Source organism: Xenopus laevis, chromosome 5S (genome assembly GCF_017654675.1).
Source record: "Xenopus laevis strain J_2021 chromosome 5S, Xenopus_laevis_v10.1, whole genome shotgun sequence".
Classification (NCBI taxonomy): Eukaryota; Metazoa; Chordata; class Amphibia; order Anura; family Pipidae; genus Xenopus; species Xenopus laevis.
Window position 1 is genome coordinate 82,006,035 of NC_054380.1, and position 16,336 is coordinate 82,022,370.

At 36.5% G+C, this 16,336-nt stretch overlaps 1 protein-coding gene across 21 annotated transcripts in view; it reads left to right on the forward strand.

The window, feature by feature from the left end:
• LOC108718009 (dystonin) overlaps positions 1-16,336 on the forward strand; it is a 243,134-nt gene that overhangs the window by 161,390 nt on the left and 65,408 nt on the right. For all 21 annotated transcript variants that reach the window (XM_018265528.2, XM_018265532.2, XM_018265535.2 and 18 more), the window contains 9 exons: positions 2,691-2,814; positions 3,031-3,239; positions 3,349-3,666; positions 4,064-4,230; positions 4,715-4,871; positions 5,106-5,223; positions 5,571-5,630; positions 8,720-8,952; positions 10,859-10,988. In XM_018265528.2, coding sequence (XP_018121017.1) covers positions 2,691-2,814; positions 3,031-3,239; positions 3,349-3,666; positions 4,064-4,230; positions 4,715-4,871; positions 5,106-5,223; positions 5,571-5,630; positions 8,720-8,952; positions 10,859-10,988 — 1,516 coding nt within the window. The remainder of the gene's footprint in view (positions 1-2,690; positions 2,815-3,030; positions 3,240-3,348; positions 3,667-4,063; positions 4,231-4,714; positions 4,872-5,105; positions 5,224-5,570; positions 5,631-8,719; positions 8,953-10,858; positions 10,989-16,336) is intronic.

A 16,336-nucleotide genomic window follows, 5' to 3' on the forward strand; every position in this document is an offset into this window, starting at 1 on the left:
AAAACAATACCCATGGAAAGGCTAGGAAGTCAGGTTACAAAGAAAACTTACATTCCTCACTCCTGAAGAGGAGCAAGCATAAAATAACTAGTGAGTAGTGGTGCAAAAAAATAGATCACCATTCTAAATTGATATTTACAACCTGCACCCAAGTAGACCCACAGCATGAAACCATTTTCCTGACACCAAACCTCCAAGTGATGTCACAGTTAGAGATGAGCAAATTTTTTCACCAGTCATGGATTCGCAGTGAAATTCCAAATTTCGCCATCTGCATATTATTTTACAAAACTGCAGCAAAAATTCGTAGTGGAAAAATTCGCCATAAGAAAAAAAGTTGCCATAAGAAAAAAGCCCATGAGATTTTTTTTTAGCAAAACTGCAACATAAAGGGGCAGATTTATCAAAGGTCTATTTTTGTGTAGTTCGACCATCGAATAGGCCAAAATTCAATTCGAATTTGAAAAAAATCATGTTCGGTCTCTTTAAAACCTTCTATTTCAACCATTCGCCATCTAAAACCTGCTGAATTGCTGTTTTAGCCTATGGTGGACCTCCTAAAACCTATTTGGAGTCATTTGGTGGAACTTGAAAAATCAAAGTTTTTTGTAAAAACTTCGAATCTAAGTAGATCGAATACGATCTTACTTTGATTCGAACGATACCAATACAGCCTATTCACCTGCAGAAAAAAACTTTAATTTTTTTTCAATAAATTTCGGTTGCTCTTTTTGTATTCAAATTTCGAAGTTATGGGAGTTCAAAAAATCTCCCATTACTTCGAAATTCGACCCTTGAAAAATCTGCCCCAAAATGTCGGCATAAGAAAAGACCTATTAGAAGAGATGCCCATTGACTTTAATGCATTTGGACAAAAAAGGCAAAATAAGAAATAACGCCCATTGACTGTAATGCATTTTCCAAGTGACAGTTTTCTGTTAAATGGTTGCACAAGAGCTGTCAGGTGCTTGCTATAGCAGCTATTGGGGTACAATTTTTGGAGATTTTGCATTACAGGTATGGGACCCGAATGATTGGGATCAGAGTTTTCCCGATAATGGATACAGTAGTTCCATAATTTGGATCTTCATACTTTAAGGGGCCGATTCACTATGGGTCGAATATCGAGGGTAAATTAACCCTCGATATTCGACTAGGAATTAAAATCCTTCGACTTCGAATATCGAAGTCGAAGGATTTAGCGCAGATAGTTCGATCGAACGATTGAAGGATAATTCCTTCGATCGAAAGATAAAATCCTTCGAATCGAACGATTCAAATGATTTTAATCCAACGATCGAAGGAATATCCTTCGATCAAAAAAAGTTAGCCAAGCCTATGGGGACCTTCCCCATAGGCTAACATTGACTTCGGTAGCTTTTAGATGGCGAACTAGGGGTTTTTTTTTTAAAGAGACAGTACTTCGACTATCGAATGGTCGAATAGTCGAACGATTTTTACGAAGTCGAAGTCGTAGTCGAAGGTCGAAGTAGCCCAAAAAAACCTTCGAAATTCAAAGTTTTTTACCTTCGAATCCTTCACTCGAAGTTAGTGAATCAGCCCCTAAGTCTAATAGAATATCATGTAAATATTGGAAACAAAACCAACCTATTTGGGTTTATTTAATAAGGATTAATTATATCTTAGTTTGGATTAAGTACAAGGTACTGTTCTATTATTACAGAGAAAAAGGAAATCATTTAAAAAAATATTTATTTGGATAAAATGGGAGGGTCTATGGGAGTTGAGTCTATCGTAATTCGGAGCTTTCTGAACAATTGGTTTCTGGATAATGGATCCCATACCTATACTTTCTGAGCTACTAATATCCCAGTCACCAGCATGCCTAAAATTGCGCTTAAGGTTGCAGTGTAACCTGAAGAGGAAAAACACAGCTTTATAACCAGAAGGAGTTTTTTTTAAATATTCTTTCCGTATATATTAAATGAAGGCTACAAATTACAGCAATTGAATACAAAGTGATTGTGTGTTATAGTATGTGGTCTTTTGTGTTTCTATCTATTGAAAAGAAATATTGAAATCATTGACACGGGGAGGCCCATTTACTAAGGGTCGAATATGGAGGGTTAATTAACCCTCGATATTCGATCATCGAAGTAAAATCCTTCGACTTCAAATATCGAAGTCGAAGGATTTACCGCAAATACTTAGATCGAACGATCGAAGTAAAAATTGTTCGATCGAACTATTAAATCCTTCGAATCAAACGATTCGAAGGATTTTAATCCTTCTATCAGAAATTGCTTAGAAAGCTTATGGGGAAGGTCCCCATAGGCTAACATTGGTACTCAGTAGGTAGTCAAAGTTTTTTTTAAAGAGACAGTACTTCGACTATCGAATGGTCGAATAGTCTAATGATTTTTAGTTCAATTGTTCGATTCGAATCCTTCACTCGAGCTTAGTAAATGTGCCCCTTACTGTCACATGTCATAACTGCTGGTATGGACTATGCTAAATCAGTACATGCTGTGAATTCACTAGGTTTCAAAGTTTCTCTAGTTGTTGGATGTTCTACTTGGAAGACTTTGAGAAGCTAAATGAGACTTATTTACAGAAAATACTATAATTTAAGTTTTATCAAACTAGTATATAACATAAATAAATCGCAGAATCTGAAAAAATTTAATATTATTTCATCAGCAATTAATATTTTATGGTTTTAATTTTAGGTGTTGTGCGAACAGGTATCTGCTCACCAGCCTGATGTTGAAAAACTCAAGAAAGCAGCTGATGCACTTATGGATTCCAAAGGAGGCCTTTCACTAAACAAAGATGAAATCCAAAAGCCCCTCGGTACTGTTCTAGTTTTACTCTATAGATGTGTATATCTAGATATATACAGTTAGCCTGTATGTATATATACTGTACTTATATACACAGTGCCTTAAAACCTTATTCAAACCCATCAACGATTCTCTCATTTGCTGCTTTCATACTTATTTATTTCCTTTAACTGTATGTTTAGTGGTCCGCTATTTTATTTACAAGCAATTTGATTGTGTCTTACAGATGATATAGTGGGAAGATACAACACTCTATCTCAGTCTGTAAATGACTGGAATGAAAATCTACAGGTTACCTTGACCCGCTCACTTAGTGTTCAGGATGGTTTGAATGAAATGCTGGACTGGATGGATGGGGTGGAAAGAGATTTAAAAGGCCAACATCAAGTCCCACTGAATTCTTCCTCTATCCAGGAAATCATTACAAAAAATAATGTCAGTAATTTTACCTCTACATGCCCCTCCTAAATCATGATAAAAAAATGTTGTTCTAAACATGAAATAAAATATTCTAAATCTAAATGTTTATCATTCTGTTCTCTAGATTCTAGAACAAGATATTTCCAACCGCCAGAGCAGTATTAACACCATAAACGACAAAGTCCAAAAATTCATGGAAACAGCAGACCCATCAACAGCATCTTCTTTACAAGGAAACATGAATGAACTGTTTCACCGTTTTTCCAAAGCTGGTGAACTTGCCAAAGAGCGCACTGCACAGATGGAAGACCTAAAGACAAAGGTTGAGACGTTTGAGAAACTATCAGATAAAGTTAATTCATTTCTGGATCAAAAGCTTCAGTCTCTTACAGAGACAGGTGGTCATGGAAAAGATGTGACAGAGCTTTCTCAGTACATGCAGGTATATGTTACAATCATTATTTAAACTCTTTAGCAGTGTCACTGAAGGAAGTGGCTGTAGAGGCATATCAAGCATTTTAACATTATATTTTAAAATGTTACTACATAAGTGTGTCTTGGGAAAATTGCCAATAGAGGATTTCTGGACTGAAAATAGGCAGCTTGTCTTCTGAAAACAGATATCCTGCCATTTCCACCCGCAGCAGTTTATGGAAACTTATATGGCTTTTTATTGTATATAAATAACTGCCATTTGCACATCAACAAAGACACTAGAAGTGTTGCAACCATTAAAATGTGAATAATTTGTTGTATACTTATTTATAATACTGAATTTCGTTTATAGTTTGTTCAGAAATGTTTCTGCTAGAAATAGCTTTGCCTTTGTTCTGTTTCAGGAAGCAAGCTGTGAGCTAGCAGACCACAAGACAAACTTGGAAGACTTGCAGAAGCTTGTTGAAGAGATGTGTGTTTATGGTATTCCTGGAGACAAGGCACTTGCTTTGGAAAAAGTTAAAACAATGCTGAAAAGGTTTAATGATCTTGAAGAAACTGTTAAGGCAAAGTAAGTACAATTGCACTGTATCTTAATTGTGTTACAAACATAAAATCAGTACTTTAATACACGGTGCACAGTAAGCAAAAAAGACACATGTTTGGGATATCAGCAGTGATTCATGGATTCTTCTGTTTTGGTAGATACCTGCATACACAGGTTTGCTCCAAGGCAGAAATAAAACTCTACTGACTTTACCCCTATTGCCCTTAATCTTAGGTTTACCAGTGTGTACCAGCTTCCTCTTGCTGGGGGTACAAGTATTGTAGCTTGTGAACTGAGTAAGGAAATACTCATATGCTTATGATATCTATGATCAATGGTTGGATCACCCGAAATGCATCAGGCCTTCATGGTGTGGTCTGATGTTTTTAATATATATCAGTAAACTGAAGTTTTAACAGTACTGGTGTTGCTGCTTTGACATACCAATGCCTAAATAGCTAAATATTCTGTATCTTTAGTCTTATGATTCTATAATTTCTTATTCCAGGAAAGAAGATGTGTCTTCTTGCCAAGATGAAATGGATGCTTTTAAGTCTTTAGTTCAGTCTTTAAAGAAATGGTGTGCATCAATAACTGAGGAAATACCTACTGCTTCAACAACATCAAGTGTAGAAGAATTAGCTAAAGATTTGAAAAAGAGCAAGGTGAGTTCAATTGGCATTTTGTCAAATAAATTATGCCAGCTGAATAATAAATGCAGGATGCCAAATCCCTGGCATTTAGTGTGAGCAAAAAGCCATCTTTGGGTTTGACATGTTAAAGTGTATACAATATATATATATATATATATATATATATATATATATATATATATATATATATATATATATATATATATATATACACACACACACACAAGCTTTTATTTTGCATTTCAGAGTTTGCAAGAGGAGTGGTCCCAGAAAGGCCCAGAGGTACAGAAAGTTAATAACAAAGGGTCAGTTCTTTGTAACTTAATCAGCACCATGACTTCGCCTGCAAAAGTCAGAGCATCAGGTACAATATTATATATTCTGAGTATTCAAAACTGACTTCTAAGAAACTAACATTTTCTATTTTGATAAATACACACTTCTCCAATTGTAGGAATGATGTAGTAAGTGGTATAATAGAGCATCGACAATAAACCCCAGAAAATACCAGTAATCAAAGCCAACTCTATGGCTTATTTTAGCTTTGATGTAGTCTTTAATGAAGGAAATAAAAATAAGTGGGATAAGCAGGGCAATGTTCTCAGTATATTGCCTGCAAACATTTGATTAACAAAATCATTTATTGCTTATTCATGGCAATTGGTAATTATATAGTGCATAAAGCTCATTCTACTCCTCTGTGGCTTCTAGGCAGGGCCGTTATAAACGGGACAGTGACATCTGATGCCATGGAACAAGTAACTAATAAAGGTGAGCAAGTTTTATGTACTGTATTGTTATGTTAAGTGTGAGTTTCTGGTCAAGTAAAATGGTTTTCAAGCAGCTACAATAGCTGTTGTGTAACTGAGCAAAAATAAATCTTACAGCAATACAGCTACATATATACATATAATACACCGTTCAGAATTTTTATATGGAACTTAAAACAAATAAGTCCATAAATTAAATTATGTGTAATATAGTGGAATGACACAGAGAATAAGTATTAAACATGCTTACAGAAATGTAGAAAAGCCTTTGCTGGTAATTACAACTTCAAGACACCTCCTGTATGGAGAAACTAGCCGCATGCATTGCTCAGGTGTGATTTTAGCCAATTCTACCACACAAACTGTCTTCAAATCTTGAAGGTTCGGGGGTCCTTTTCTATGAACTCTGATCTTCAGTTCTTTCCATATATTTTCAATAGGATTCATGTAGGGTGATTGACTGGGCCATTCAAGCAGCTTTATTTTCTTTCTCTGAAACCAATTCAGAGTTTCCTTGGCTGTTTATTTGGGGTCAGTGTCTTCTTGAAATGTCCACCATCGTTTCATCTTCAGCATCCTGGTAGATGGCAGCAGATTCTTATCAATAGTGTCCCAAGTACATTTCTCCATTTATCCTTCCATCAATTATATAAAGTCTGCTAAAATATGCCCCGCACCATGATGTTCCCACCTCCAAACTTTACTATTGGTATGGTGTTTTTGGGGTGATGTGCAGTGCTGTTTCTCCTCCAAACATGGTGTGTGCAATGACATCCAAAGAGTTCAATTTTGTTGGCATCTGATCAGACTATTTTCTCCCAGAATTTCATTGGCTTGTCCAAATGTTGTGCAGCAAACTTTAAACAAACTTCAACATTCTTTTTCTTCAGCAGTGGACTCTTGCACAGTGAGCATTCATAGAGACCTTATCTGTTGACTGCATTACTTATTATTTTCTTTGAAACAACTGTACCTGCTAATTCAATGTCTTTCTGAAGCTTGAGTGATCCTTGGCTCTTGGAGAACTTTTTTGATTATTCTTTTGATTCCTCTGTTAGAAATCTTATGAGGAGCACCTGGTTGAGGCGGTTTTAGGGTGAAGTGATGTTCTTTCCATTTCCAGATTATGGCCCCAACGGTGCTCACTGGAACATTCAGAAGCATAGAAATACATTTATAACCAATGACATCAGTATGTTTTGCAACAGTAAGGTTGTGAATGTCTTGAGAGAGCTCTCTGCTTTTACTCCTCAAGAGATGCTTCTTGTGTGATACCTTGGTAATGAGAAAACTTTTTATATGCCATCAATTAGAACTAAACCAGTTGACATTAATTTGCACTGATAGGGGGCAGGATTGCTTTCTAAATACTGACAGATTTCAGCAGGTTTTCTTGGCTTTTCATGCCTTTTTGCACTTCCTTTTCTTCATTTGTTCAATACATATTCCCTGTATCATTCCACTTTATTAAACATAACTTAATTTATGGATTTATTTGTTTTGAGTTCTTTGTATGCGTGGATTACTTGAGTTGTTGCCGACATCTGATGTAAATTTCATGTCAAAGTCCCATTAGAAATGTATTTACTGAGAAAACGTTGATGTGTTTAATACTTTTTCCCTGCTGTGTGTATCTGTGTGTATATATACATACCTGCTTTTCTCTTTATTTAGCATGATCTCTTCCAAAGACACCATTAGACAGGGGTTGGGAGAGCAAGCATTGAGAAGAGAGCCACCTCCCCATAATACAGAAAAACACACTAAAATGCAGCTGATCCCTTTTTATTGGGTGCATCCAATAGAAAGGGATGGACTGCATTTAAGTGTGTTTTTCTGTGTTTAGTGTGTTTTGGAAGAGATCATTCTAAAAAAAGAGAAAAGCAGGTATGGTCTTTCTCCCCCCAAAGCTAATATTCTCTTTTTTCACATAGTTAGGACTGACGCATGGACACTGCCTTGACGGGCTCGTCAGCTTGTGCATACTTTGTACAAACCTTGTAATTAAAAGTGTCTCTTTTTACTCAATGTTACCTTTAAGTTGTGCAAAAATAAGTTTTCCCTGGGGGCTGTATGTTGGAGTGCTGGGTTAAGTTGTTATATATATATATATATATACACATATACATACATACACAGTGCTTACTTATACAGATTCAACAACAGAGGGAGCTGTGCACCAGTGTATGGCAATTCAACTGCTTCATCATGATTAGATTAGAGAAATACTATTTTTATTGAGATTACGAGGGAGTGTTACAATGATGTCTGATGTCCAAGATAGAATAGTGATATACAAAAGAAAATGGAAAAAAAATAAAGACTGTGGGTCTTCTTTCAGACAGTTTGCTTAAAGTGCAGGACATGGTACTGTTAAATGTTATCTGAATGTTTGCACATGAGAAAAGAGGCGCATCATTCATGGTGACATGCCACCACTCCTGGTGCAGGTTAAGCAGCAAATCATCACAACTGTCAAGGTGTTCCATTAGACATGCCTAAACATGCATGCACCTCATTACTCAATGAGAAGATTGAAAGACAAGCCTGAAAGAGAAAATAGCAAGAAAGAAGTGGCAATAATGCAAACTGCAGGCCACTCAGGCTGCTGTTAGGATGCAGAAAGTTCAAGTGAATAATGATCTGTTTAGATTGGTCTGCATAATGATCACATTATTTGCATAATACTTGACTAGTCTGATCAATGAAAATCACATCAAACACTGTATTAGGAAACTATTTCTCTAATGAAAATAAAAAGCTAGCCTTGATGTGTTTACAAGCAACTTAGCATGAAAGATTAAATCCCATATCTCACCAATGCAGTTTTCTTCTGAACAGCCCATAATGACTTCTCGCTAAATATAAGAAAACTATACTACAGAAAAGCATATTTATCAGTTTATCCTCTTCAATTCCACCTGTTGGCTTGTCATTGCCAATGTCTTAAAAATCCATATATAAGTTGTTGAAAAGGGTAAATGGAAATATGTTGAAATAGGAAGTGCTTGTTGTTGTCTATCACCAAACTTCTTGAAATATGGCATTCCCTAAAACAAATTTGATCTTTTTTCTCTTTTTTTTTTACAGAGCTAGTCAATGTACAAAGGGAGATATCTGATGTAAATGAAGGTTATCAGCACTTGGGAGGTTTGTTAAAAGAAAAAGTTTCTGAGTTGGAAAAGTGGCTTTCACAAATGAAACAAGTGCAAGAGGAGACGGATGCATTAATGAAATGGCTTACCAAAATGCAGGCCGAGACCGCAGAATGGGAACATCCCACAGACAGTGTTTCAGTGAAAGTCCAGATAGAACAGCATATGGTAATAGGCTGCTGTACTTTTTGATGAATAATAGATATATACTTGTAGTGTTACATTTAATTTTAAGAATATTTCATCCTAAGAAAAAGTTATTCAATTAATTTACATTGGCAAGGAAACAGGTAGGACAAATTTGTCATCTATTAGTATTTTTTACTGACTGGTAACCATCATTAACGTTTGAAAAAAGATACTGATTGGTTCATGTTTACTAGTTTCTTTTCCAGCACAGAAAAATTTGGCCAAATCCCTACTTAATCCCTACTTGTCATATGTACAAACTCCTCTAATCTCTGATAAATGATGAACATTTTGTAGTAATACATTGCCAGTACTCAGACCCAAAACAACTGTGTTTATAAAAACCTTAAAGTGACATAACACTAACAGTATATACTGTTCTTATTTTTTAGTAGGATGGTCGGCTGTATGTGTGATATCTTTTTACCACTGCATGTTTGACTGACCCAGGAAAGACTGAGCTGTCTTGGCAGAAATCAAAGCAAATTAGAGAAAACTGAATTTTTTGGTCCCTGGCTACAAAAAAATCTTATTGAATAAATAACATTTTTCTTACCTTTGGTAATCTGATCCTTAATAAGAATATATTTTAGTGGAGAATCGGTTGTTTTGATCTAATAGATTCTGTTTATCATTGATAAATTAAATAGTCCTGTGTACAGCATAGGCAGAGGGTGATTTTTTTTGTTTGGGTAGGATAATTCTAATGTTACTTCAATGGTATCTTCACCAGCAATTTTCCACTGGCGGAGAAACAACTGATTCGGTCCCATATTATTAACATTGTCAAAAGTTGTAATTCAACAATTCAACAAATTCACACAAGGTGAATTTTTGTCTAAAAATGCAATTGCAAATTGCAATACAATATAATAGTAGATGGGATTGAAAAAAAACTTGCATTGAACTTCAACCTCAATATTTGTGTCTAAGTGAAAGTAACTGATCTGTTAGCTTACCCAGAAGAAGGGGGAAATACAATAAAGGCATGTGTACTACAGTTTAAGTTGTGATAAAAATTAATGCAGCACTCCTGGAAGAAGGAATGGCATATTTATCTTAACCCCTAAAGGAAACAGTCACCAATATCCAATCGCAATGGTTCCATTGAACTATTCAGGTACTGTAGGTGTTAACTGAAACTCACAGAGGTGTGAAAGTGACATCTGGTTACAATGATACCATAACGATTGCATCACACATTCAAAAAGTTATATTAATTGCACACTCAGTCTGTATAAAAAGTCAAAAATGTATTATATAAAAAACATATTGGCAAATCACCACATTGCCAATATGTAAGTTTTTAATATAATACATTTTTGACTTTTTATTTAAATTTTTTATGCAAACAGGAGTGGAGAGGCTTAGCCTCTGCAAGCCTTAGTGAAAATCTGCCTATGGTGTACAGCAGTGGTGTCCAAACTGCGGCCCGAGGGCCACATGCGGCCCAGGATGCATATGAATGCGGCCCAGTTTGGTTCCCGAGGGAAAAGTTCTTGTTGAAAAAGATATAGGAGGAGGGGGACTCTGCACATTGCCCAGTTAGTAATAATAATATAATAATAAGTCTATTTAATATCCAGGTGTCCCATATTTCAGTGTATAGCTCCATCTGGTTATCCAACTGGCATTGTAGTTCTTTTCTGTGTATTTCCTTTACTTTTACAAACCAAACATGTTTGTGTATTTCATGTGTGGCCCCAGACAATTTTTCTTTTTCCAATGTGGCGCTGCGAGCCAAAAGTTTGGACACCCCTGGTGTACAGGCATCCTAAAGCAGGGCCTGCTCATGCTTCACTTCTGAAATATGTTTTCTATTATGTTTCCTTAATGAAAATAATACATTTTTTAAATGATATCAATCTTTAATATTTTGATCTAGCGATTTGCTTCCAAAATAAAGCAAAAGGAAAAACACGTGGACCTGCTAAAGGAAAAGTTGAAAGATCTGCTGCTTGCAAACCCAGATGCACCAGAGTCACCCAAGTGGAAAGAAATGCTGGATAAAATAGGTACTTATCCATAGTGGGAAAGCATGTTGGTACATCTGCTTTGTGAGATTTATGTTTTGTAGAGTATAAGGGGCAGATGTATTAAGGGTCGAATATCGAGGGTTAATTAACCCTCAATATTCGACTGGCGAATTAAAATCCTTCGAATCGAACGATTCAAAGGATTTTAATCCATCGATCGAAGGATTATCCTTCGATCAGAAAAAACTTGGAAAGCCTATGGGGACCTTCCCCATAGGCTAACATTGACTTCGGTAGCTTTTAGGTAGCGAACTAGGGGGATGAAGTTTTTTCTTAAAGAGACAGTACTTTGACTATCGAATGGTCGAATAGTCGAACGATTTTTAGTTCGATTCGTTCGATTCGAAGTCGTAGTCGAATGTCGAAGTATCCCAAAAAAAAACACTCAAAATTTGAAGTTTTTTTCCCTCTATTCCTTCACTCGAACTTAGTGAATGGGCCCCTAAGAGTTACATAAAATTGATAAATGCTTCATTGCTTCTAAATGCTTGTGTAGTTGACTGCTGAGGTAACTAGAGCAGGTAATGTTGGGGCAATGAATTGTATTACTTAATTAAGATTAATAAATCTAATGTGCACATATTAAAAATTGAATAAATATTCTAAACTAAATCTAGATGATTGCACACAATACGCCAACTCTGTATAGCAAGTTAATGAATTGTCTATTCCTCAGTGTTGGCCAAGCAAAGGTCTTTTTTTAGTTAATCATGTTACTCTTTTAGGTGCAGATTTATTTTGAGAGAGTTTTTTTCATGATGTTTTTCATCTGTCTACACAAATGAGGAACCAGTAAGTGAAGGTTTCCTTCTTAACACTCCCAATTCTAGTAATACAACTAATGATGCATGGTTCACACATGAAGAAATTCAAAAGAGACTTGAACATGTTAAGATTAACAAAGGTCCAGGGCCAGATGGTATTCATCCCAGGGTAATTAGCGAGCTTAGCTCTGTGATTGCCAAACCTCTTTACTTAATTTTTCAGGATTCATTGAGATCTGGCATAGTGCCGAGAGACTGGCGAATTGCTAATGTGGTGCCTCTATTCAAAAAAGGATCCCGTCCTCAGCCTCAAAACTATAGGCCAGTTAGTCTGACGTCAGTGGTAGGAAAGCTTTTCGAAGGGTTAATAAAGGATAAGATACTGGACTTCATAGCAAATCATAATACTATGAGTTTGTGCCAGCATGGTTTTATGCGTAATAGATCTTGCCAGACTAACTTAATTTCTTTTTACGAGAATGTAAGTAGAGACCTCGATTCTGGGATGGCAGTGGTTGTGATTTACTTAGACTTTGCTAAAGCATTTGATACAGTGCCACACAAAAGGTTACTGGTTAAATTAAGGAATGTTGGCCTGGAACATAGTATTTGTACCTGGATAGAGAACTGGCTAAAAGATAGACTACAAAGAGTGGTGGTAAATGGAACATTTCCTAATTGGACCAGTGTTGTTAGTGGAGTACCGCAGGGCTCTGTACTAGGTCCCTTGCTTTTCAACTTGTTTATTAATGACCTGGAGGTGGGCATTGAAAGTACTGTTTCTATTTTTGCAGATGATACTAAATTGTGCAGAACTATAGGTTCCATGCAGGATGCTGCCACTTTGCAGAGTGATTTGTCTAAACTGGAAAACTTGGCAGCAAACTGGAAAATGAGGTTCAATGTTGATAAATGCAAGGTTATGCACTTTGGCAAAAATAATATAAATGCAAGTTATACACTAAATGGCAGTGTGTTGGGAGTTTACTTAAATGAGAAGGATCTAGGGGTCTTTGTAGATAACACGTTGTCTAATTCTGGGCAGTGTCATTCTGTGGCTACTAAAGCAAATAAAGTTCTGTCTTGCATAAAAAAGGGCATTAACTCAAGGGATGAAAACATTTATAGGTCGCTGGTAAGGCCTCATCTGGAGTATGCAGTTCAGTTTTGGACTCCAGTCCTTAAGAGGGATATAAATGAGCTGGAGAGAGTGCAGAGACGTGCAACTAAATTGGTTAGAGGGACGGAGGACTTAAATTATGAGGGTAGACTGTCAAGGTTGGGGTTGTTTTCTCTGGAAAAAAGGCGCTTGCGAGGGGACATGATTACACTTTACAAGTACATTAGAGGACATTATAGACAAATGGTAGGGGACCTTTTTACCCATAAAGAGGATCACCGTACCAGAGGCCACCCCTTTAGACTAGAAGAAAAGAACTTTCATTTGAAGCAACGTAGGTGGTTCTTCACAGTCAGGACAGTGAGGTTGTGGAATGCACTGCCGAGTGATGTTGTGATGGCTGATTCAGTTAATGCCTTTAAGAATGGCTTGGATGATTTTTTGGACAGACATAGTATCAAAGGCTATTGTGATACTAAACTCTATAGTTAGTATAGGTATGGGTATATAGAATTTTAATTAAAAGTAGGGAGGGGTGTGTGTATGGATGCTGGGTTTTCATTTGGAGGGGTTGAACTTGATTGACTTTGTCTTTTTTCAACCCAATTTAACTATGTAACTATGTAACTATGTAACTATGTAACTATGTTTGAGTTGTCATTCATATTTTTAAAATTTATTAACTAGAACTCAATGTGAGTAATAGAATACGAGTTATGAGAACTGGAAACTCGAAATTCGAATGTGTAAATCCGAAATTCAAAAGTTTTAATTCAAATTCGAGATTCATCAAATTTTTATTGAATTTTGTTAGCAATCCATTTTTTGACCTGCCAAGTTCCCTGAGAGACTACGATAATTAGAATATGCAATTTTAAAATCTTGATTTAGGCTATCTATCCTTATGGTTCTAAAAATAGTTCAAGGCTGCATGGAATGCTGGGAAACACTGGGTTACCAATAAAATCCCTCACCTGATGCTATTTTAGTTTGAAAGAGTTTTTGGAGTTAAATTAGCTTGGGCATGAAATTATAATCTGTCACCTTTGTTTGCCATAGCAATTATTGCTGGGCAGGAAAGGCAGCAACAGCTAGAGGAGGAGGAGCAGCAGCACCAGGAGCGATATGCCCCATTTGATTTCCTGCATCAGGCAGCCTCGTCAATTCAGGCAACTAATACTTTCTCTTGACCAGCTGTCTGATGATGAGGTTGTGAAGATGTACCGCCTAAGCCTTGCCACCCTCCTCCACACCCCTACTGTGAGACCCCCTCTCTGATCTTTGGTCCTAGAAAAAGTGCAAGTCCTGTAACTTTTACATGTTGCTGTTATCATTATAAACAGAGCATAGTGTGCTGATGCTGAAAGTATGGCGTCTACCTTTAACAAGGTTACTAAGGTTCGAATGGTAAATTCGAATTGAAATTTTTAAATTATTTTTTTTTGTCAAAACTCACAAATTCAAATTTAAAACCACTAACTCGAATTTGAATTAGAATGTGAGATTTATCACAACTTGACCCTGGAAACAGTTTTAATTCTACTATTCTTCCTAAAGCCTGCCGAGTTCATGTAGAAGTCAATGGCAGATATCCATTGCACTATTTGAAGATGTTAGTAGTGATGAGACACTTTTTTGCCAAGTTTCTCTTCGAAAATGATGCCCCATAGAATCCAATGGGAGAAAAAAAAATGTGTATATCAAAAAACTTGCGCGTGTCAAAAAAAAATTAACTCGCAAAAGTTTCGATTTTTTTCTAGAGGAAAGCTTGATTCAAATTTGTTTCGAGTTTTCTGGTCGGGACTGTTCGATCGAATTTTAGACATTCAAATTTTTCATACAGTAAATAACATACTATTCGAATCGTCTAATGTATAGATTGCCATGATCAAGTTTTTTCAAAAAAATAAAAATATTTCCACCTAATACCTGCTGGAAAAAATTAAAAACGTATGCGAATCACACATATTTATACATAGACACCCTAGGACCTCTGGCAGTAGCATTACTGAAACAATTCAAATGTGTTTTTATTATGTTTGCATTTTACATTGTGTTTATTATCATCGTAGAAGAAATTATAGGCTAGGGGAAGTGGCCTAACATTATTGGAAGTTGCCTAGCCAAAATGGTATGGTCATGGTAAAGGTCAGAAAAAGCAGTAACCAGGGTCGGACTGGGGGGCCTGGGGCCCACCGGGACTACTGTCCAGGGCCCCTTCCGACCCCGCCCCCTACTGCGACACGCAGAGTGCGCGCACACAAAGGCGCCGCTTGGCGCACCAGCGTGAAGGCGCTGCGCTGATCGGCGCTGCGGGAGGAAAACTTTTTTAAAGATATCTGGAGAGGTGTCTGGCCCGGCGGGGGCCCATTAAGGGTCGGGGCCCACCGGGTATTTTCCCGGTGTCCCGCCGGGCCAGTCCGACACTGGCAGTAACCATCCCTTTATATGTTTCAGCGAAAAATTTGCAAATTTCTTTATCAAACTAGGTTGATTTAGAAATGCAGAATATGCTTTGAATCCAAACCATATTTAAAAATAAAAGAACCAATATTTTAAACACATTAAAAAGATATTAAAAAATATTTTCCTTCTGTAACCCCCCCCCTTTTTTTTTAATTATTTTGGATGTTGGTTTTGTTAATGTGAAAATCAATAAAAAGAAAACCTGTTAAAAAAAGACCCCCATATTGAGGCAAAACAGCAATGATTTGCAGAGCCCCAAAATGGGCAGTATTTGTCTGGATTTTGGGGTGGGTTGGTTTGAACAGACCATGGCTAGGGGTTTGGCCTACACTTTTTTGATTTTGAAACAGGGATATTATGAGGTATAAAACAGTTGAAGGGGAAATTCACCTAAAAATAACGATAAGTATGATGCACACAGGAACAAGGATATTTTGCAACTAGTCTTCAGTTTTTTGTGGGTTTTAATTTAGCTTTTTGTTCATCTTGCAATTTCAGAAGCTATTTAGTTGTTATTAATTTACCCTAGCAACTAGGCAGTGGTGAAAATGACAGACTGGAAGATGAACAGGAGAGGGCCTGAATAGAAAGTAAGATCAACTGAGTGGAGCTGTAGTTTCTTGGCTCCCATTTTGAAGCTGAAAAGAGGCAGAAAAGGCGAATAATTAAAAACAATGTAGACCAATTAAAAAGTTATTTCAAATAGGACATTTTATATCATAGTAATGTTATTGTAAAGGTCAGCTACCCCTTTGATAGACTGCCCCTTAAGATTATCTTGACAACAAGTTGTATCATTATTGTTTTTCATTATCAAAAAAGGGAAACTCTCCACTACATTCTAAAGTGTTTGGCTGTGGTCTTCTGCTATAGGCTGATGTTACTTATGATTTATCATGCACCTATTAGCCTTTATGTAGCCTTTAGCCCATGTTTTGCACAAAAGATGTTCTGCTGCCCACAATAAGTAAACTGTC